Source organism: Rana temporaria, chromosome 1, assembly GCF_905171775.1.
Source record: "Rana temporaria chromosome 1, aRanTem1.1, whole genome shotgun sequence".
NCBI lineage: Eukaryota > Metazoa > Chordata > Amphibia > Anura > Ranidae > Rana > Rana temporaria.
In genome coordinates, this window is record NC_053489.1 from 173,714,388 (window position 1) to 173,739,045 (window position 24,658).

A 24,658-nucleotide genomic window follows, 5' to 3' on the forward strand; every position below is an offset into this window, starting at 1 on the left:
AAAAAAAGAGCGGAAATTTGGGGAAAAAAATATTTCCTTCTTTCCATTTTAAGATAAATCCAATAAAATCGACTTTTTTCATAAATTTAAGCCAAAATGTTTTCTTCTACATGTTTTTGGTAAAAAAAAAAAAAAAAAAAAACATGTTAAGTGTATAATAATTGGTTTGTGTGATTACAAATCAAATGTACGCAGATGATCATGTACAGATGTGCGCAGGTGATCACGGACATTTGTGTGCAAATGATCATTGGGACATGTGATTTTACGGTTACATATGTGGGGGACAGGTGTTTTTACTATGCGAGGACATGTGTGTTAACTTTGTGTGTTTTACATTGTGGGAACACTAGACTGGTGATCAGCGACTAAAAAGCTGTAAAAAACAGCTCATACTCACTGATCAACAGCTAGCTGCAGCGATCTGCTCTCCTCACCGACAACCAAATGTGTGAGGAGAGGAGAGTCGATTGCCTAGCAACCAGCTCTCTGTTTACATCACATGATGGCTGTGATTGGACACGGCAGTTATGTGATCAGGAGGGCCAATCACAGAGCCCACCTGCCGATCTGAAATGCGCCATGTCAGGGTGACACGAGCGCATCGGGATCTCCTTCTGAGGGATGTTCCTGAACGTCCACTCAGGAGAGAGAGCCCACCCAGCCTTATATGTACAGTGGCCGGGTGGGAAGTAGTTAAACAAAAATGCAAGAGATAGTCACTGACAGCAAATAACAATTTTTCTGTAAATTCCAAAAAAGGTGTTTAAATTGGTAACTTGTTGGCAATATATTGTGGATGCACACAATAGCTTTGGGACATCCTTAGAAAACATTAAGGTAAATAAGAGGGCAATAAAAACATTTCAAATGCAAGCCAATATACTTATGCCAAAAGATTGAACACTTATATTATAACCGGTTCTCTTTATTAAGTCAATTTCTTATGTTCCACGTTTCTCAATTAATTTTAACAATTACCTGAGGAGCTACGTAGTAAGGGGTAAACTGTGGTGTCATTAGGTCTCCTTGGTCTATTTTTGCAAACCCAAAATCACAAAGTTTGACTGGAGCATCCTGAAAAAAAAAAATGAAAAAATTATGAAAAGACATATATACAATGTAAAATGACTAGTTTGATGATTAAAGTGGATGTAAACCCGATTCATGAAATTTAAGCTGGGCACATATATCTGCAGTGTTTTATTATCTCCCTTCAAAGCACTAAGTCCCCTGGCTTTTTCGTGCTTTGTTATACTGTTTTCAGCATGATGACTTCTGACAAGCTCTCTGTCAACTGAGATAAAACCAGCCTGAAATTTAGGGAGGTTTCTTTAAATATATTAGCAGACAGCATATCTATTTACAGAACAGCTCTGCATGTCTCTACCTATGTGGAGAGGGGGTGTATGCCTTTCCTCCAATCAGCCGTCTTGGCTGTATGCCCAGACTTCACTTCCAGTGCTGAACAGGAAGAGAAAATCACCAACATGATGTGCACGTTCTAAAGAATATATAAAGCAGATATGCATGTAAAACTTATGTAGGGAGATTTGTTTAATCTAAGGGATGTTCACTTCACTGGGTATGAAGCATAGAAAAGGTACCAAAAACATTAGAGCAGTATAAAGCAGGGTGACTGGGTAAATGCAAAGTCTGTATTTGCAAACAAGCAGTCCTTCAATATATAATCTAGCGCTGTAATTAGAGTGAGAAAACTGCCTACTGCACAAAAGGATTATAACAGTCTTACCAAGGAGTTATCCTTAAAGAGCAAATTCTCTGGTTTCAGATCTCTGTGTGCAATGTTCAATGAGTGACAATACTGTAGAGCCAAAGCAATCTGTAAGAAAAAAAACACAAGTAAGCACAAGGAGCAATTCTCCCCTACAGTTGTATATTAATACAAGAGAAGCTGTGTCAATATATAGGTTATTAAATACATGCTAGACTGCTAGTCTGCACTCTGTTCGATAAAAGAAAATGATAGCATATTTTCAGCAAATATACATTTAGGGTAATAACGATAAAGTGGAAAGGTAAGCCTAAATTTACTGAGATGCTGGTACTAACACTTCAGTGATTCCTAAAGGATCTGTAGAATGTACCCCATTTGCTGCACATATGGCCACTGGCCCTGCGAGTTGCCCCATTAAGGAGCTCTGAATGCTGAGTAACATTCAGAGTTCCACCTGCAGGAAACATTTGCTCATTTCCATGTCACACACTCTATTTCACAAAGGCAAGATGCATGAGAGCAATCCACTTGTAGAGGTGGCACACTACTTGATAAATTGCATACAGCCATGGTAGAATAGAATCGCACAAACTGATTTCATTATGCTGAATGCAAATGGAGGCTTCATCAGGGAAGGAATTTAGGACAGTGGAGTACACGCAAAGAAAACATTTGTTTGGTTGTTAGTCTATGTATACACGCACTCAGATTGTGACTCTTAACTTTGACATCTGAAAATCAAACAGTCTATTCAGCATTGTACTAAACAATTGCTAGCATAGGGAGGATACGAATACTGACTTCAATCAGTCTGGGTAGGCTCACTTTGCAGCACTAAACTGCTGGCCATAATTAGAATCAATACCTACAGTAGACACAATATGTTTAAAACCACAGCACACCATACTAAGACCATTGAGATCCAGATGATCACAGTCATTTGTATTTAAAAGCACTTAAAAGAAAAAAAAAAAAGAAGTCTATATATTCCCTTTAAAACACACTTTATGGAGATGGAAAATTATCCAATACATCCTCAATGCTCCACAAGAAATTGAAAACATCAAAGTAGTAGATGGCAGGGTATGCCTGTATCCCATAGCAACAATGTACGGTAACTACCAACATGTTTTAAGGCTTCCTGGAGAAGCTTTTATGTGGAGACCCATTAAATATAATCCTGTACATCTGCATAAGGAAAAAAAAAAGAAGAATCAAATAGCTGGGCTTTCCATATACACCAATTAACAGACACATTTATACAATTTGAGAAATGTACACTGGATTTAACCCAGGCCAGGCTTTCAGTCCACCGCAGGACCATAAAGCAGAGTACGCATTATTTATACGTCCAGTAGGAGCGTACTCTGGCTGAAACAGAACATTCCTCCAAGTGGTGGCGTACATAGCATGTGATCATTATAACAAAGCAGGCAATAAGATAAGTGAGAGCTTAGGTCCCTCTATTATTCTTTCAACCCTTATTGTTCATTGCAAGACTGCTGGTGGAAATTCTGGAACTTGCCTGCTTTGTTACTTGGCTGGCTTGCTTCTCAGTGAAGTGCCGGTGCTGGCTGATTCTGTGAAACAGCTCGCCCCCCTCCATCATCTCCATAACAAATAGGAGCCGTGCCCTGTTCAAAAGTGTTAATTTAAAGAGTGTGTCAATTATCAGTGAGTATGCAGTCAATGCTGATGCTGGTCAACAGAAGGCGCAACCTTGCCTTAGTTTTCCCCATTTGCTGCCTTGACAGAATGCTGATTGGTTTTGGTGAAGGTTGTGCCCCAGATTGACAGCACTGGCACTTCTCTTCCAGCAGTGTTAAAAATCAATCCTCCTGCCATTGTATCATATACTAACTTTATTTAATACAATATGTATGAAAGCAGGGTGTCACTATATTAGCCTGTTAAATCTGGAAAGCTACTGGAGGTAACCATTTGTAAAGCTGTATAAAACGGCAACAGCAACAGAGAAGGGACATTAGGGAGTCAGTAAATGTGTTTGGACAATGAAGAAAGGTCAGGAAAACTATGACTACAGCAAGTGTTTTGGTACCATACATTTAATGAGGTACATGTGTGTGTGGTACAACTGTTGCAGAATTATCAGGAACCAAATTACAAGTACATGGCCTAGTAATACCGCCAGCTGTTTGTGGAGTGATAACCTGTATATTCTAGCCAAAATGGCCACCTCCATTATGTGCCAACTCCAAATTATTGATTTTTTTTACATGAAGTAAACAATTATTATATATGATCACCATTTAGAATACAAACTCTACAATATTTACTACAGGTTTAATAATGATTTATTGACTATACTTGTTGAGTTAAATAGATAAAACACCCAGTTGTGGGACAATAGCGAATTTATATTTTGCCATTGTCTTCCCGATTCTCCTCCCGGGCCAATCAAGAATCAGGTTCGGAGACCCGATTGGCCCTGTTTAGCCAGGAGGAGAAGCAATAGCCCAGTACTTCCTTCCACCTAAGGTGAGGTCTGTATGCAGCGGGGGGGGCTTGGGTGGCTGTGGATCGCCTTTTCACCCGTCTAATGCCGGGGGTGTGGGGGTGCTTGCGACGATCAGCACCTTCCTGTCTGCCTCCCGATGTGCTTGCGGCAATCGCTGCCTTCACAGCCATCTCTCTTGCAAGGGGTGGTGTGCTGCCCCCTGAAATAGTTAGCACCAGCTGCCAATGCGTTTTTAGCTATTTTAAGAATGGGTTTGAACTTCTGTCTATGACCTCTGTCTATGACCTCTTTGGGAAGATTTGCCTTTAAATTCCTATCCTAGACTGTAGCACTTCCCAATTCTATTTAAAATGTGTTCTATTGCCATTTCTATTTCCTATTGGGCAGATCTTCTCTCACTTAGGCCGACCATACGTGATGTAAAATTTATTTCCTGAACCCACAGGTTGGAGAAAATAAATTCACACAATTCCTCCATCAACACAAACAGTGCTGACAGGGAAATTCCTCCTGCTGTCTTCTCCTGGTGGGGTAGCGGGTCGGACGAGGAAAGCCATCCCCGCAAAAGAAGACCGTAATTATTGCTAGTGGCTATAGCAGCTGCCAACGACAATTACAAGAGAGTCCGGAAGCTGGCTGTAACCAAGTTGATAGACTGATTAACTTTGTACATTCAGCCTGCCCATTAGCGTTTTGAATCTTCGCCTGTTCCTGCTGAACATGGCCGGCCTTACTGTCTCAGTAACACTAAAAAAAGTGAAGGAAATCCACCCAAAGGAGACAAACCCAACAATACCTGAGAGACTTTATAACCCTTCCCCACACTATTTAAAGCTTAAAAAAACTTTTTGCTGGCATTCCACTTTAGGGACTCATTTTAAATGACTTAAGCTGGGTACACACAGGCCAAAAATGGTCGGTTTGGCAGGAACCATCCAACTTTCATCCCGTGTGTACAGCACTACAACCGGCTTCTGTAGAATCTGCATGCTGGAAAACCAGCATCTGATCAGCCAATGGCTGCCAAAGCTGATCACTGTGTTCTGGTGGGGGCAGTACCCCTGTCAGAACACAATAGCTCAGTGGGCATTTTGTCGCACTAATATCTGATGTGTTAGTACCTCGCCCGTTGGGTTAAATGGGGAAAAAAAAAAGTCATGTGTGTACCCAGCATTATATAGGGAGTAGTTTACTAGGGGACTTTATACTCCCTTAAAGCTTGTTTACACAAGGGCACATTAAAAGATATCAAGAGATCTTTATTAAAGGCTTTTAGGTGAAATTTCTGCTGACACCAAACTAGCCTTAAAACGGCCCCTTCCATCTTTCCAACACCTATGCTAACGAACCTGTTTAAAAAAAAAAGATGTATTTACTTACGTATTTTCAGGCTCCCTTCAGTCACATGATTCGGCTCCCCTGTATCTGCCAGTGTAGCTTTAGAAGAGAGGAGGAAGCACCAATAACGGATGGGCTATTGAAAACAGTTGGTGACATCACTGTTCTAGGCTCTACTAGCTGTTGTCAGAGTGCTTTCTCCTCTCCCCTGCAGCCGCCACTGGCTGACACATGGGAGATCATGTGACCAGACCAGAGCAGCCTAAAAATAGGCAAGTATATACATCTTTCTTACAAAAGTTAGTTAGCATAGATGTTAGGACGACAGTTTTAAGGCTAGTTAGGTGTAAACATGATTTTTTCTTTAACAATGTTAAAGTATATTTTTTTAAGTATATTTTTAAGCACATATTTTACATAACTTTGACTGCCTCAAGTCACTGGGCAAGAGGATTACACCAACCAATACCCTGCATTATACCGGACAGAAGAGTGACAGATAAATAAATAAAACAAAAACAAAAAAAAAAAATGTATTTTGTAACAATTTATTTGTGCTAAATATAGGACTCAAAACTCTCAGATCAATATTGTATCTGAACGTATAGTTAGCACAAAAGAATGATACAAAACTAAATAAAAAGTAGAGATCTGTCCAGCAAATTAATTCAGAAACTTATTAGAGAAGTAATCGAAACAAGACAAACTGGAAAAGAAACAAACAACTTTACGGCAACAAAGTAATGCACACGGAAAAATACTTTTGGACTAGGTTATCCTACTAGAGGAATCTTACATACAGCTACAGGACAAAATTATTGGTGCTCAACCTTCTGCAAAAGAATAAAAGTAAATATAATGAAAAAGAAAGCAGCACATAAAAACAAACATTTACTTTGGTTGAAAAGAAAATTTAGCAGAAATGTCTTACCTTGGACTAGATTCGTGGGGAAACTGTACACTATTCGCATAAACATCGATGATCTGTACAATGTTTGAATGTGCTGCACACAGCATATGTAACCGTACCTTCAAGAAAAAAAAAAAAATAAGTAAAAAAGGTATATGGTAAGGAGAGATTATATATTATATATGGTAAATTAAAGGAAAAGCAACACGTGATTATAAAGCAAGAAAGTGTTACAGGAACATATTTTTGAAGACATTAGTTTTGAAAGCTCTTGATACAAAACCCCATTGGGAGAACTGTGGAAACTGATGACGTACTCTAACCTAGCTTAGTGCCAGCAATATACGTTGGAGAGATCTGAAAGATCCACAGTCAAAAGCAGCTAAAGATTACTACAGTAACGTGAATGTGCCAAGTTTTAGCCTGGGTTCACATTTGTGCGATGCAGACACTGCATGTCACACAGGAATCGCACCGTGTTCCTGTGCACATGCGGGGCGAGCCGATTTCAGCCATACATTTTGTAACAATCAGAATCCCACCATAGATCTGAAGTCCCTGTTTAGATCAGAGTCCCGTCTTTAATATGAAGCACCCCTTTTAGATGATAATCTTCTCTCGGATTAGCAGTCCCCTAGTGGATCGGAATCCTCTCCTACATAGGAGTTCCACTTTAGATCGGCATCTCCCCATACCCCGCTTCCCTTTGTTGGCAAGTAAACCAGAACATTGGTGTTAGTGGCACAATAATAGCCTACGACATTAGCCTCAGTGGACATAACAAAAGCCTACAACATTGGCGTCAGTGGATGCAATAAATAGCCCCCAAAAATTGGGGTTAGTGGGCACAATAATAGTCCAGACATTGGTGTCAGTGGATGTAAGAACTCTCAACATTGCTGTCAGTTGACACAATTGGATGAAAGCTCCCCTATAGATCAGAAACCCTCCTTGGTTCAGAGTCCCTCCTAGTGGATCAGAATCTCCTCCTTAGATTAAAGACCCCTGTGAGATCAAAATTAAACTTTCAATTAGAATCTCCCCTAAGTCCTTAAATCTGGAGGCCCTCTTTGGATCATAATCTTCCCTCAGCACAAAGGAAGTTGTATCCTACTGTGTGTGCTGGGAAAGCATATCATTGGTTCCTTGGGCGCTGGCAGTCCTAGCAACCAATGACAGCACAGATAATGGTGGTGGGGGAGAAGCAGAAAGCATGGGCAGACCCTTATAAAACAAAAATCCCAATAGCTACAGTGTGTATGTAAGCACAGAGGGCCCTATGGGCATGGCATCAAAGGTTGCAATTGTGACCCCGCCCCTGCAGTTCCCCATCATAGTAGCATTCCCAGTACTGCATCATAATGGATGCAGGTGTCTGCGAGGCACAGGAGCCCTGATACAAGGGCTACCCAGTTACACACATGTACAGTTGTGCTCATAAGTTCACATACCCTGGAACAATTTATGATTTCTTGGCCATTTTTCAGAGAATATGAATAACACAAAAACATTTTTCACTCATGGTTTGTGTTTGGCTGAAGCCATTTATTATCATTCAACTGTGTTTACTCTTTTTAAATCATCAAGTCAAGCTTTATTGTCATTCTACTACACATAAGGACATACGGTAGAACGAAATGTTGCATCTCACAGGGCCACGGTGCTACATATGAATTAAACAGAATTATAAATATACATTATAAACCTATATACATCTGGGAACTACATAACTGTACATATACTGTATATTTCTAAAAGTCTTTGCAGCAGCAAGCGTTTATAAAGCGGGGCTTGACAAATTTGCTTGGAATCTAGGAGCCAGCTAAAAAAGTTAGGAGCCAGGAACGCGTCCTGTCCCGGCAAGCTCGCGTGCAGAAGCGAACGCATACGTGAGTAGTGCCCGCATATGAAAGCGGTGTTCAAACCACACATGTGAGGTATCGCCGCGATTGGTAGAGCGAGAGCAATAATTCTAGCCCTAGAACTCCTCTAACTCAAAACATGCAACCTGTAGAATTTTTTTTAAACGTCACCTATGGAGATTTTAAACTGTAAAAGTTTGTCGCCATTCCACGAGCGTACGCAATTTTGAAGAGTGACATGTTGGGTATCAATTTACTCGGCGTAACATTATCTTTCACAATATAAAATAAATTGGGCCAACTTTACCGTTGTCTTATTTTTTATTAAACAAAGTGTATTTTTTCCCCAAAAAAGTGCACTTGTAAGACTTCTGCGCAAATACGGTGTGACAGAAAGTATTGCAACGACCGCCATTTTATTCTCTAGGGTGTTATATATATATAATGTTTGGGGGTTCTAACTTCTAAGTAAAGGGAAGGAGATGGAAACAGGCAGGGAAGCTCCATTAGCATTGCTGGTTGTCTTGTCATACCAACGGGCACCACAAGAGGGCGCCAGATTCCAGAGGGAACTATAGGACTGCAGAAGGCCTGCAAAGCTGCGGCTTCAATTACCAGCTGGCGATGCCCGACGCGATCGCGAGGGGGGGTGCGCACTGAGACAGGGTACCCCAGCTGTGCCGCCCCAGGTCGCCGATTCTAGTCGCAATTGTGAACTGGCGCCCGGGGTTTGTCGAGCCCTGTTATAAAGTGTCTAGTGCATATTCAAGTGTAAAAAGGAGGGGAAGCGAGACGTCCCTGGTCACAATATATAGGTTGTAGAAGAGGTTTCAAAGAGAGAGTTGAGGGTTCTCACAGCCTGAAGGGTAAAAAACTGACAGTCCTGGTTTTGATACTCCGGTACCTTCTACCTGATGTCAAGAGCTGGAAGAGACTGTGGGAGGGATGGGTAGGATCCTTTACAATACTGGTAGCTTTGATGGAGCATCGTTTATGGAAAATGTCCGGGATGGAGGGGAGAGAGACACCAATAATCTTTCCAGCATAATGACAACAGAAACTACCCAAATGACCCTGATCAAAAGTTTACATACCCTGGTGATTTTGGCCTGATAACATGCACACAAGTTGACACAAAGGGGTTTGAATGGCTATTAAAAAGGTAACCATCCTAACCTGTGATCTGTTTGCTAGAAATTAGTGTGTGTGTGTGTGTGTGTGAGTGTGTAAGAGAGAGAGATATACAAGGTCCATGAGTTTATGGACTCCTGACAGACCCTTGCATCTTTCATCCAGTGCTGCACTGAAGTTTCTGGATTCTGAGTCATGGGGAAAGCAAAAGAATTGTCAAAGAATCTGCGGGAAAAGGTAGTTGAACTGTATAAAACAGGAAAAAGATATAAAAAGATATTCAAGGAATGGAGAATGCTAATCAGCAGTGTTCAAACTAATCAGCAAGTGGAAAATGAGGGGTTCAGTTGAATCCAAACCACGGTCAGGTAGACTAACTAAAATTTCAGCCACAACTGCCCGGAAAATTGCTCGGGATGCAAAAAAAAAAAAAAAAAAAATACCTTCAGGTGAAATACAGGACTCTCTGAAAACATGTGGTGTGGCTGTATCAAGATGCACATTTAGGATGCAGTAGAAGAAAGATGGGCTGCACGGTCGAGTCGCCAGAATAAAGCTATTACTACGCAAATGCCACAAAGTATCCCACATACAATATGCCAAACAGCAGAGAGACAATCCACAAACCTTCTGGCACAAAGTAATTTGGAGTGATGAGACCAAAATTTAGCTTTTGGGCCACAACCATAAACAATAAATTTGGAGAGGAGTCAACAAGGCCTATGATGAAAGGTACACCATTCCTACTGTGAAACACGGAGGTGGATCGCTGATGTTTTGGGGATGTGCGAGCTACAAAAGGCACATGGAATTTGGTCAAAATTGTTGGCAAGTTTAATACTGGAGGAACATCAGCCAGGAAGCTGTGCATGGGACGTACTTGGACATTCCAACATGACAATGATCCAAAACACAAGGCCAAGTCGACCCGTCATTGGCTACAGCAAAATAAAGTGAAGGTTCTGGAGTGGCCATCTCAGTCTCCTGACCTTAATATCATTGAGCCACTCTGGGGAGATCTCAAATGTGCAGATCATGCAAGACAGCCTAAGAATTTACAGTAACTGGAGGCTTTTTGCCAATAAGAATGGGCAGCTTTACCATCTGAGAAGATAAAGAGCCTCCTCCACAAATACTACAAAAGACTTTAAGCTGTCATTGATGTTAAAGGGGGCAATACACGGCATTAAGAACTGTGATATGTATACTTTTGATCAGGGTCATTTGAGTAGTTTCTGTTGCCATTATGATTTAAAAATCATTTGATTGATTGATAATAAATGGCTTCAGCCAAACACGAACCATGAGTGAATGAAAAGTGTGTGTGTTATTCATATTCTCTGAAAAATGGCCAGGAAATGAGAAATTCTGCCAGGGTATGTAAACTTATGAGCACAAATGTAGTAACCGCATCCGCTGCTGCTCTAATTCCCGTCACTGATGGCCCCTGGTCTTTCTGCGTGGGAACTGGGGTGTATGCACTGTGCTGTGCCGATCCTGTCAGTGGTGTATTTTGGTTTTGTGCTGCCCTAGGCAAGACTAAAATTCAGCTGCCCCCCATTTACATTTGGCCCAGCCGCAGTATACTGTTTTTGTCTCAGGGTCTGATGAGGAAGCTGCAGCTTTCTCATCAGACTCCGAAACAGGATTTGCCCAAGTGCCACATATGTGGTCAATGGATAAGAGGATGGGGTCAGCGGGACAAAGGACAGGGTCAGCAGGGCCGAGGATGAGGCGGTACGGGTGGGCACTGATGAAGCTGCACTGATATGCAGCGCTGATGGGCACTGAATATTAGAACACTGATGATCCGTGCCCCGATTATCAGTGCAGATGTCCCCTTTTACACTTGCTGGTTACAGGCTCTCTCCCCTCCTCACGCTGTGACAGCATGAGGAAAGGAATGCAGATATCCAGCAAGTGTGTTTAGATCGTGATCAGCTGTGATTGAACTCTTTATATATACACCCTGTCCCAGGGTGACAAAGCTCATTCACCGTACTTTACGCATGGAAGTGCATCATAGTCACCCTTGGGCAAAAAAGTGTACTAGAACTATATGACCCCCCTGATCTTCCTAACATAAAGGGCAGGTGTTCTGTAGTACACAGAGGAGAACTCAGCAGGGCTAACAATACTACTTGAGCTTTCAGTGTAGCAGAAATACAGAGCGCAGGAACTTACAAGCTTACTGGATTTCTAGCAGGAATTTTATTGGGAGAAGTTCATTGTTTTACACACACTCCCAACTGCTACAGAGGTTGGGGATGTGTGTAAATCTGCCAAGTCAATTGGCCGCTGTCAGATGAAAAATTACTGGGTGAGAAAATGCCAACATTGATGCCAGTAGACGCAATAGTAGCCTCCGACATTGGTGTCAGTGGGCACAATAGCCTCCGACACTGGTGTCAGTGGATGCTATAATCGCCCCCAGAATTAGTATTAGTGAATGCAATAATAACCTCCAGTGATGTCAAATAGACGCAATAATAGCCCCTAATATTGGTGTCACTGAATGTAATATAAATGCCTCAGACATCGGTATCAGTAGACGGAATAATAGCTCCTGATATTGGTGTCACTGAATGCAATAATAGCCCCCGACACTGGTGTCTGGATACAATAATAACCTTTAGCTGGATCGTCACAAAGGCCTGATAACCCTTCTGGGAGAAAAGAAGTCGGACGGTGTCGGCTTAAGGCTCCATTAAAACTTTTGTGACTTGTGGACACCAAAGTTGCATGACAAGTCATAGTGTATTATTTTCAATGGCACCCGTAAAATAGGTGCGACTTGGAAAAAGTGCCTGCATTACTTTGGCGCATCTTTTGATGCGATTTTGGTCCTAAAGAGTGTAAAGTCATATCAAAGACGCACCAACAGTTGCATCAAAGTCACACAGTAAATCATGCGACTTTGGAGACATGCTAATGTGAATGGAGCCTTAAGGTCTTTTGCATTGTAGAAGTTGGGTGGGGATCTGGAGTCTAATGCCCCATACACACGATCGGAATTTCCATCGGGATAAACGCTGATGGATTTTTCTGACGGAATTCCGTTCAACCTGTCTTGCATACACACTGTCACACCAAATTTTGACCATCCAAAACGCGGTGACGTACAACAAGCCAAGAAAAATTAAGTTCAATGCTTCCGAGCATGCGTCGACTTGATTCTGAGCATGCGTGTTTTTTTTCTCCGTCGGAGTTCCATACAGACAAACGGAATTTCCGATAGAATTTCTTTTCATTGGGAAAAAAAGAGAATGTTCTCTTTCTAAGTCTGTCGGAATTTCCGATGGAAAAATTCAGATGGGGCACACACATGGTCGGAATATCTGATAAAAAAATTCCGTCTGACTTTTTCCATCGGAAATTCCGATCGTGTGTACAAGGCATAAGCGTTGCTCGGGACATCTGTAGCCCTTATTCCTCTTTCTTTGTGTGATGAGTAAAAAAACGTTATAAAAGACACGTAAAGTGACTGATAGCGATTGTTTCTCAATTCCCCATTTTTAGCCATGGACTCAGCCCTAGGTTAAATGTCAGCCCACCCGGCCACTATGGGCCCCTTAAATGTCTCTCATGGATCATGGGGGTGCTACAGATATAAGATGCAACACCATGAACACTGGCCCTTAGTCAGCTGGTAAAATCAGATTTGTCCACCAAGTTATCTTCACTTTGTGGATAAATGTAGAATGAAGTAATATACACATACGGCAGACACATCAAACCAAAGATGTCTGCAAGATGTCACCCTGAAAGTCATCAACAAGTGAGCAAAAGAAGATGTCAAACTAGAATGTATTTAGTGTAAACTGAGGACATCTAGCCTGATCAAGTAGAATATCATAGGCTAAATAATATGGCAACACCGCTGACACTTTATTATAAGGTTACATGTTATTTAAAATTTCAAATGTTGGTTTATGGAATTTTTTATTTAGGAGTGCAAATGGAGTATCATTTATAGTGCATATTGGATTTAACACCAATAATGATTATGTGGCTTGTAATTTAAAGAGACAATGTTATTAGATGATTTTAATTTTGTCAACACAATCACTTACTAGATTTAGGCAGCGCTAATTAACACCGCCCCATGGGAAGGAGCGGTGACCCCTTTCACACTGAGGAGTTTTTCAGGCGGTACAGCGCTAAAAATAGCGCTGCTTTACCGTCTGAAAAACTCATGCCCAGTCTTCTCAATGTGAAAGCCGGAGGGCTTTCATACTGAGGCGATGCGCTGCCGGGAGAGAAAAAAATCTCCTGCAAGCAGCATCTTTGGAGCGGTGAGAGGAGCGGCGTGTATACCACTCCCTCCCATTTAAAACAATGGGAAACCGCGGCAATACCGCCCACAATGCGCCTCTGCAGAGGCGCATTGCGGGCGGGATTAACCCTTTAGCGGCCGCTAGCGGGAGTTAATACCGCACCGCTAGCGGCCGAATCCCGCGGCAAATCCGACGGTATAGCTAGATTAGTGTCCTCCTTTGGATCAGAGTCCATGCTTGGATAAGAGCCCCCCTTTGGATCAGAAACTTTCTTTAGATCAGAGTCCCTCTTTAGATCAAAATCCTCAACCATAAAGCCTGGTAACACAAACAGTTCTTTTTCATGCAAAAAACAGACGGCTCCGGTCGAAGCAGCTGTACTAACCATGCAAGGTTAGCTCAGTGATCTTCCCCGCTGAGCCGTTGTGTTCTGACAGGGGGATGGCCCCCCTGCCAGAACTCTCTGATCAGTACTCTGCGCCATTGGCCGAGAGTGCTGATCCGGAGTCGGTCGGCTGCTGGTTTTCCAGCATGCTAATCCGATAGACACTGAATGTCGGGCTTCTAAACGGACAGGCCAACGAATGTCGGATTTATTTTATTTTTTATCTTCTGACATTCGGCCCGCTTTATTGTGTGAGCGCATCAGATATCATGTCATGGTTGCGAGTTTTATTGTGTGCTTATTCTGGACAATGTTCATGCACAGTACAATTGCATATCATTCTCAAAGACAATTAGCAGTGCCAATTATGGTTTATCTGTTTGCCATTGTATCAATTACACCAAGTCCTTTGTGTGAAATGGTGCTTTCAAGTACAATAGATGATATAATTGGCACGACAAAACAATGCCCCAGAGTAAATTTAAGTTTCATTTACAGCTTTCTGTACAAAAGGAAATCACTTGCAAAAGTAACAGGCACAATAGTAAATTATGAGAAGCGTCTCTCACACTATAAAAAGGTAACAATAAACAAATGTTTGTTGTCCAATATCCTGAACTTTATCAGATTTCTGTGTTTGATTTTCAATTGTTTTCAGATAAAAAGAGAAACACAGTGGATTACATCTTTACACACTTGTAAAACACAATTGTATATCCATGTGTAGCACCCAACTTAATCCATTCTTACTGTGAACCAAATGCTCATAGCTAGAATCAGGGCTTTCATCTTCTGGATAATCATTTTTTTCAATAATTATCCTGGCATCCCAAGTACTAGAAGTGACCAGTGCAGCTTTACCCCATTCAAAAGAAAGAAAATGAAGAGTTTATTTCAGGACTGGGCTACACAAGTGCGATTGGTCCTTGTTTTAGATAGACTTCTATTTCAACACGCAGATTTATTTAAGCAGACACACCTAGAACCATTGCGCTGTATCATGTAATGTTATCAAAAAGCAAAGGACAAAAAGCATCTTATGTTAACATGCAAGCCTTATGCCCCGTACACACGATCGGAAATTCCGACAGCAAAAGTCCGATGTGAGCTTTTGAATGTAAATTCCGACCTTGTGTATGCTCCATTGGACTTGTGCTGTCGGAATTTCCGCCAATTAAAGATTGAGAGCTGGTTCTCAAATTTTCCTACCGGAAAATCCGATCCTCTGTAGCAATTCAGACGCACAAAATTCCGACGCATGCTCGGAAGCATTGAACTTAATTTTCTTGGCTCGTCGTAGTGTTGTACGTCACTGCGTTCTTGACGGACATTTGTTTCCATGCCTTAAAGTAGAAATTCACCCAAAGCCTACATGCAGCCACATTCTAAACATAATCCATCTAGCCCTATAAAGAAGAAATTGCTATACTTCCCTTTTCTTCCCGCACTAATCTGTCAGCGGCAGCTTTAGTGAATAAGCGTGTGCAGGAGAAGCAGCCAACAATGGAAACCCAAAATAGAGAAGTATAGCCAAAGCTCACGTTGTACTTCTCTTATGCGTCACAGGAGGGCAATTCGTTTTGCACTTCTGTGACCCATTTTCAGCAGAGAGCGAGCGGGCTGAAGTTCGCTCTCTGCTGACATCACAGAAATCGGTCTGGACTCACACCCCGCTCAGCCTCTCAGCGAGCTGCTGAGAGTCTGAGCCGGCCGCTCCCCGCCCCTTCACAGCTCAGTGATCCAGTGAGGAGGCAGAGCGGAGAGCTGATCGGCAGTGTTTGCTCGCTCAGTCCTCAGTGCAAAGGCACCGGGGGACCGATGCTCCTTCCACCTAGGTAAGTATAATGGGGGGGGGGGGGGGGGGGGTCCTTTACTTCCCTTTAAGTCTATGGGCGACATCACTTCCCAGCCATTATTGGTTCTCTCCAGCACACAGCATCTGCCACTAGAGACTGAGCCACTAGGCTTCAGAAAAGGTATGTATATTAATTTATTCTTTACTTGGCTAGATAGATTAGTGTTAGAATGTGGCTGCATGTAAGTTTAGAATTCAATTTGCTTTTTGTGTGAATATCTACTTTAATAAAGAAAAATGGGAAGAAGGGTGACCGCTCATAGCTATGACTAAGCACTGTATGACAGTGTGAAACGCGTCAGTTGTGTTTTTCAGATTTCTGCTGTGACATGTCAGTTTTGTGACCTATTTTATTAAAAAGGAACACTTTTTTGGAGTGCGGCTGTCCTAGTCTTCTTCATCTAATAAAGGAAAATGTCTGAAGAAAATATCTTTCCTAACCCTTAAAAAAGGCAAAAAAAACAAACAAACATATGTAAACTCACTTATTTCCTTTTTTCAGGAAAGCATCTACACCTCTTTGAAGCAATCTAGTATTGGTGCTAAAATCAAATTTTGAGGTTATTAATCCACTTTTTCACAGCTAAGAATGTAAAGACACTTTTTTACAACCAATGATTACATCTTCTCGAGTACAAATAAATCCTACTCAATTCGTTGTTCCTCTCCAAGTGGTTTATTCACTTAAGAGGCACCTAAATGGCATAAGATCAGTTTTTACTTTAACGTCACTTGTAGAAACATGAAGACAAATGCTGCAATAGGGAAAAAATTACTAAAAAAATACTGGAAAGTGTAAATACACTCAAATAAATCTGTAAACAGGCAAAGTTGACTGCTCAGCTATGCGCCAAGCAATGTTCACTAATCCTATGTACATTATTTTAAGTCTACCACTATAAAAAGGTATTTGTCAAATGAGGAGTGTCTTTGTCAGGTAATTAAAAAGGCAACAATTGGCTTGAGACTCGATGCCCCATCTATAGACTGTACAAGAAGCTTTTCCTGAAGAACAGTTTTTACATTTAATAAAAAGGATTACATAGCAGAAACCCAAAGTAATTGCAGAGCAAAAGAAATCCCTCAGTTACACAAATATAAAGGGGGTCAGACCTAATGTATGAATGTCTTACAAACAACTGAAGTCATTTTCCAGAGCCACCATTAAACTTTCAGAACTGGTATGATTTTTTTCACAAGGATACATTTACAGATCTCACCTCATTTCTGGCTTTTGGACGATCTATAAGAATCTTCAGTGCAAACCGCTCTTGAGTTGACTTTTTCACACATACCCTAAAACAATTAAATTAGATGATTAGATCTAAAATTGCATTGCTGCCTTTAAAAGAACCTACACGGACAATTACATGCATAGCTATTTTATAATTTAATACGATTAAAAATAAAACATGTAAGAAATGTCAAAGAGAACACAACTTTTTCTGGTTAGGCGACCAGCTGCAGGACGGAAACTCGTCATTACAGACTTATAGTGTATAAGGTTAAAAACACAAAAAACAAACACACACGTGTATGTGTGTGCAGGGTTTTTTTTTTTTTTTTGCGATTGAAAAACAACCCTTACAAGATTAGGCCAATTTGCTTTATGAGTAGAACTTTTTTTTTTTTTTTTTTTTTACCCCTTTTACCCCTTTTTCGCTCTCCCTCCAACCCCATAGTGGTGATTGGCTAAATCGCTGGAACAGCCCCCTTTAAGAATTCCTATAGCCCTGTCATATTATGCTGACTGAAGAAGATATACCTAAAATTGTCCACACTCACCACTAATGCCACTTCCTAGGGAAGAGAGTTGGACATTTTCATCAACCAAACAGTAAAGAAACCCTTTCTTAGTTTAAGATTACACCTCTTTTTATCCAAGTTTAAATTGTGGCCATGTATCCTCCAGGAAGCAGCCATACAGACGAGGCCTTCCAAAGGAATGTCTCAGTTCACAGGGGAGCATGTGAAAAGCAGAGGTTGAGATCTCAAAGTGACAGAGGAGGCCAACTAGGGGCATTTAAATGAGCAAATTCCTAAAGAAAAGCCTCGATTAAGGATTGGGAAGAGGTTTCTGGAAGATGATGAAGGCCAAAACTTGTCCCTTGAAGGGCCAGATGCTGGTCGAGACCAGAAAGAAGAAAGACCAATATATGAGCGCTATAGTATTCAGGTCCCCAGTCAGTTTATCAGGCGGATCGGGGGCTCTATTCACCCCTATGGATTTGTCACACAGGCTGCATGATACATGCCAAAGATGGAGCTAGAGTCCGAGTAGAGTATCAGTATAGGAAATCGCTCCAGGACAAGGAAAACCTATCACCATGAGCGGTGTTCTGTGTTTCCTGTAGCCTATCTGCAGAGTACATGTTATTTGGGCTTTTAATCATAATTCCCTGTGTTCACTGCTAGCGATAGACTCCCCAGGTTGGCGGAAACGCGTCATCTAAAAGGTGTGAAAAATGCCAAATTTTAAACTCCTTAGGCTAAGAAGCATTAGACACAAACTAGCAGTGGATACCACAAATAAAGTGAATAACTCCCAAATCCTCTGGCCAATAAACTACATAGCGTGCCGAGCACTGCGGATTGTATGAATAGCAAGAAAATGGTGTAAACATACAATTTTACTTTCTAGGATCCAGTGACCAAAGTAAGCATTATAGGCCAGCCCTACACCGTGGTACTGCACTTAAGATACACACTAGGTACGGACCCAAAAACCGCTAAGTAGCCGAGGGCTATATGCAGTCAGATACTGACCAAAGCTTTAGCAGAAAAATTAAATGGTTTATAAAAAAAAAAAAAAAATCTCCAACACCATGGGGCGCTAGAAAAAAAAAACCTGGAGCCTCGCAGAATGGGTGGGGTTTTACGAATACGTTGTAGCAGCAGATCTGGCAAGTCCAGTCACCTGAAGGTAGTCATCATAACCAATGGTCTGAGAATACCACTTTTGTGTCCTATACTGTATAATTAAGATACCATTTTTACATGTCTAATCATTAGGCATATCTTACAACCCAATAACAAAAATGAAATGTATTGTAGCTTACTAGTGCTTAAATTTGGTGGCTGCATTCGTTTTCTTTAGGCTTTTTTTCCCCCCTTGCATTTTCACCAGGTGATTTTATAAAGAACACACATACTGTCCTGGGGTGTTTTCGCTCACCCCTCCAATATATCCATGGAGAAAGCCATGGTTGTCACTAGGTGGTAATGATTTGAACTACAAAACAGGTCTTCTTCTCTTCATCTGCATTACGTGAAGGGCGGGTGGAATTAGTAATTTACGCAAAATAGCTTGGAAGAAAGATGTTGTGGTTTGGTTCAATCCACAAGAAGTTACACTGCATTTCTGGCAAGATCAATAGGTATTTTCTATACTTGGTAAAACTGTTCCTAGGCTGAAAGATGGAAACGAATGCAGCCACCACATTTAAAGAACCAATAAGCTGCAATATAGTGCATTTTCGCTTTAAGTGTTTATTGAAAGTTCTGTTATAGCTGTTCACCAATTAACAAAAAGAAAAAAGCCTACTGATCTTACCAGAAACCCAGTGAGCTCATTGGTTTCTGTATACACTGCTGCACTGAAATCTCAAGCAGTGTTATCAGTCCTAGATGACCTTTGTAAACCAAAGCGCACCTTCCCCTATGGGAGTTCACTGCTCGAATGCAATTACCTCTCCTAGGATCAGCTGTCTCCACAATCAAGTTGGGTTCCGGCTCTGTTTGCAACAAAGACATAGAAACAAAAAATGATGCTTGATAGCATGGAGTGCGGCTATCCTGCATCATTTTTTCGCACCTTCCGCCAAATTATGGACATGAGGTGTTCTGTAGTCCAAGCCAGGAATGGTTGACCTAGGGTGGCAACATTGCTCCTACATAGATACAGTACAATGAGTGAGCGTTGTCATTTTGGGACATAAAGTGTGTTAATGGCCAGATTACCAGATAAAATGAAGGCAAAAGAAGTATGGAAAAAAGAAAAGTATGGCAGTCAAGGACTGGTAAGCTGCAATATGTGATATTGTTGTTCTTGGCTTTAGATACACTTGTTGAAATGGTTATCCATTATATTTTACAGAAGGTACAAAAACCATACATAGCAGCTTTTCATTGATATTATGAGCACCATATGTAGAATTAAGAACAATTCTAGTAAGCTTTCTTATAGGAAGCAGGGTTTAGCATTTTATTATGCGTGTAGAGCTATGAAACAACTGCAGGGAAGGCATGGCCATTATGCATCAGAAAGGTTATTGCCGGCTAATGCAGAAATGGCACGTATCAGACGACAGGACAGGCCCTCAAAAGGAAGCATTTCTGTGCCCCGGTATAAATAGATGAAGGCTACATTACTGTCAGTGTGTGTAACCGAAGACTATAACGAAAAGGACAGGAGAGCCATGCAAATTTTAAAATATAATAACATTCATATCTACTGTCAGTGTTCCACAAGCAAAAATAAAGAAAAGGAAATATCAGCCATTTAGAAAATTAACTGTAGCTAAAAACATAGTACTCATAAGCGAAAGGGATACACAAAGCTAAATCACAAGCGCCAAGATAGTTACTATTTAACGAGCCCTACACCTAACTTTTTTCTAACCTTGACCAAAAATGTACGTATAAAAAAGACATTAATGTTAAATGCAATTACTGATAAAGACCAGCTGTGTAAAGGAAAGTTATTCTTCTCACGGCATCCATAGTAGCGCAAAAAAAAAAAAAAAAAAATTTAAATAATGCAAAATGGCAATTTTTTTTTTCTAGCTTTTTACAGAATAATCTCTTTGGCAAAATGCATAAAAATAAAAATTAAGCTGCTATGGGGTACAGCTCAATCAGATATCACTTTACTGTAATAATGCAAGCAAAATGATGAAAGTTGGGTGGCATTACAGGTTTCTGCACTTTGTAGATGCTGGGTATGCTTATTTATTACAGCTACCGATGGCAGAAAAATGGTGAGAAATGTCAGATATCCTGAAGTTGTCCCTTTTAGGTCCCTTTCACACTGCGTCGGTGGTAACGCGCTGCTATTTTTAGCGGCACTTTACGGTCAATTTTGCAATGCCATTCGGCCGCTAGCAGGGCGCTTTTACCCCCGCTAGCAGCCGAGGAAGGGTTAAAACCACCGCAAAGCGTCGCTGCAGCACCACTTTGCTGGCGGTATAGCCGCGGTGCCCATTAATTTTAAATGGGCAGGAGCGGTATACACACTGCTCTTTCACCACTCCAAAGAAGCTGCTAACAGGACCTTTTTTTTACCGTCCTTCTAGCGCACTGCTCTAGCGTGAAAGCACTCAGAGCTTTCACATTGGAGAGACAGCAGCAGCTCTTTCAGGGCATTTTGCAGGCGCTATTTTTAGCGTTATGGCGCCTCAGTGTGAAAGGGGTCTGTCTAACAATGATGTTTATCTCTATGAGAGCTTGACAGGGCTGGAGAAATCCCTGGGTGACACCACTGAAACTAAAAAGTAATTGGTAGCAGCCAACTATTTACTGAATAAATCTTTAATTTTTTTTATTTATTTCAGGTACTTATCTAGGGCCATGGATATACTCAGCACTTTAATTAAAGCGGAGTTCCAGCCTTTTTTTATGTTTATTAAAAGTCAGCAGCTACAAAAAGTATAGCTGCTGGCTTTTAATAAACATACACTTACCTGCTCCACTGTCCAGCTCCGTTCCTCTCTCCCCCCTCCCCTCTCTGCCGGCGCCTCCATTCTAACTGTGGGCACCCAGCCGTGACAGCTTTCATCTTCACAGCGGGGCACTCACTGCACATGCGCAAGCGGCGCTGCGCTACCTGAATGGACAGGCGATCGCCTGGGACCTGTCACAAGTCCCAGGTGATCGCCTACAGGGAGGGGCCGCCAAAAAGCGATATGACATATTGCCTAAGCGGTCCCTGGGCAGAAGGAGAAAGTGGGACAGGATGTCCAACTCCTCCTGAAGCCCCCACCCCCCCCCCCCCAAAAAACAATTACATGCCAAATGTGGCATGTAAGGAGGCAAGGAGTGGTTTAAGTGGAAGTTCCACTTTTGGGTGGAACTCCGCTTTAAAGTGCAAGTATACCCCCCTATCGTTTTCAGCCAAGGAAGCTGCCATCTTTGCCTTTGTTTAATCTACAACTGCCATGATGCTGCATATGTGATCAGTTATGACACCAGCCATTGGATAGTTCGAAAGTTTGGTTGAGAGCACAACCAATAGGAGTATTAAATCTCCGGCATGTGCCAGAAATTAAACTGTTTTAAGGATGGGTTTACTTCTGCTGTAATTCAGGTACTTATATAGAACCTTACATATACATCAGTCCTTACCCTAAAGGAGCTTACAAGCAAAGGTCCCGAACTCACATTCATACGTACACATACCATGCTAGTGCCAATTTAGACAGGATACAATTAACCTACCAGCATGTCTCTGGGGTGTGGGAGGAAACCCACGCAGGCACAGGGAGAACATGCAAACTTCAGGTGCCTGCATGGGTTTCCTCCTGGTACTCCGGTTGGGAGTCGAACCAGCAACCCTTTTTGCTGCTAGGCGAAAGTGTTAACCATTACACCACTGTACCACCCAACATATATATTGTACATTCACATCAGTCCCTGCCCTCAAGGAGCTTACAAAGCCAAGGTCCCCAACTCGCATTAATACATGCACTATACATGCTAGGGTCAATTTAGACAGGCGCTAATTAACCTACCAGGATATCTTTGTAGTGTGGGAGAAAACCCACACAGGCACAGTGAGAATATGAAAACTCCGGGCAGGTAGCACCGTGGTTGGGATTTGAACCAACGACCCTAGGCAGAAGTGCCAACCAGGTAGCCACTGTGCTGTCCCTTTTTACAAAACTAAAAACGTTTTGCAGCTAGAGACAGATACTCTTTAACCTTGCCAGGGTGATAATTTTAAATAAACTAAACTATTTTTTTTTTTTTTTTTAAGATAAAAATATTTATAACGGTTTTATAAGCCATTGTTAATTGCAGCTTTAATAGCTATATTAAAGCTGAACTATAATACTAATCTGTATTACATACTTATATTGGTTCACCTTGGCACAATGTAAGTATGCATATCCTATCTTGTTAGCACCTGTGAAAGCTGAAAATTACTAGTCGCTGCTACTACATTAATAGCCACAATCTTCTATGTCCTGCTCAGGTTCTATGCAAGCAACTTCCCCTATGCGCACTGACCATAAGGGTTGCTCAGCACTGCCACCATTTACAAAACCCCTTGTATTTTTCAGTAAATAGAAGGTATTCTCTGACTGGACGAGGTGGAGGTCGTGACATCAGCTACCCTCCTCTCTGACTAATCAGAAAATGCCTTGTATTGACTGACAAGTTTTTTTCGGTTGTGCGAAAAAAACCTGACAGCTCCAGTCGGGAGCCGCTGTACTAACCATGCGAGGTTAGTACAGCAATCTCCCCCACTGAGCTGTTGTGTTCCGACAGGGGGGCGCCCCCCTAGCCAGAACCCTCTGATCAGCACCCTCTGCCATTGGCACTCTATTGACATTTTGCCCGTGTGTACAGGGCTCAAGAATGCCAGCAGTGCTTAGCAACCCCTGTGGTAAGAGTGGGAAGCCAAGCAGTACCCGGAAGATCATCACCATAATTACCACTGCGATTTCCGCTCCCCCCCCCCCCCCCCATGAGCACATCAGGTGTGAAATATGCATATTTAGCAAATTCAACTTGGAATTGTCCCCCCCCCCCCCTTTCTTTCTTCATAGTGAAAGTTTATAAAATAAAGAAGCATTTGCTGAAAACTTTTACCAAACCTTTGCAAACAAGACAGATGAAAATAAGAATTATGCAGCATTAGCTAACATCCCTACATTTCAGAAGAATATAAAAAGAATGAAATACCTTACTGGACCGCTGATTCCAGCCCCAAGCTTCTGCGTCCAGTTGATGTTGTACTCTTCCAAGATAGAAGTATCCTGCGTGCAAACACACAAATAAAGATGGTAAAACAATATGCAGATAATGTGAAAGGGATTTTTGGCAACAATATAAAATATAAATGCATTTTTAGTGTATTTTCCTTTTAAAGCCACCACGTCCCAACCCCCCCAAAATTCCTGTAACATACTAAACAGTCTCCAAATTCATTTCTTTTTGTGATCTTCTGCCACTGTTCAAGTGTATCTAAAATATATAAATTTATTACATAATGCTGCTGCGATCAAAAGTTTGCCAATTATTGGCCTGTGCAATGCTCCTGTTCCCAGGTGATGCCATGGTTGCCACCTAGGGGTGCTGGTTTCCACAATAAACTACAATATGTGCCAATTCACACCTCTATGATGTGTCATCAGCAATTATACAATGTGACATGCACAAGCCCAGCCTCATTTTAATCGATTTCAATGAACTTTTACAGCAGTGAGGTCTACAAAGAACTTATAGACTGTTGCACCAAAGCACTATGAGCAATGGAAAATGTAGCTATATCACAGGTGAGAAAATTAACGTGCACCCACGTCCTGAACAGGATAGGCAGTCACTGCATGAGCGGTAGTACGTTTTAAAGGGGAGTTCTGCCAGGGGTATTTTTTTTTATTTTTTAAGCCAGCAGCTACAAAATACTGCAGCTGCTGACTATTAATATACAAATAAAAAGGATACTTACCTGTCAAGGGTC

At 41.6% G+C, this 24,658-nt stretch overlaps 1 protein-coding gene across 1 annotated transcript in view; it reads right to left on the reverse strand.

Moving 5' to 3' along the window:
- The window catches only part of MAPKAPK5 (MAPK activated protein kinase 5), an 85,276-nt gene that overhangs the window by 35,580 nt on the left and 25,038 nt on the right, over positions 1–24,658 (reverse strand). The window contains exons 2-7 of the mRNA XM_040346302.1: positions 23,881–23,954; positions 17,196–17,271; positions 6,487–6,584; positions 3,264–3,372; positions 1,754–1,843; positions 982–1,077 (exon numbers count right to left, since the gene is read on the reverse strand). Coding sequence (XP_040202236.1) covers positions 982–1,077; positions 1,754–1,843; positions 3,264–3,372; positions 6,487–6,584; positions 17,196–17,271; positions 23,881–23,954 — 543 coding nt within the window. The remainder of the gene's footprint in view (positions 1–981; positions 1,078–1,753; positions 1,844–3,263; positions 3,373–6,486; positions 6,585–17,195; positions 17,272–23,880; positions 23,955–24,658) is intronic.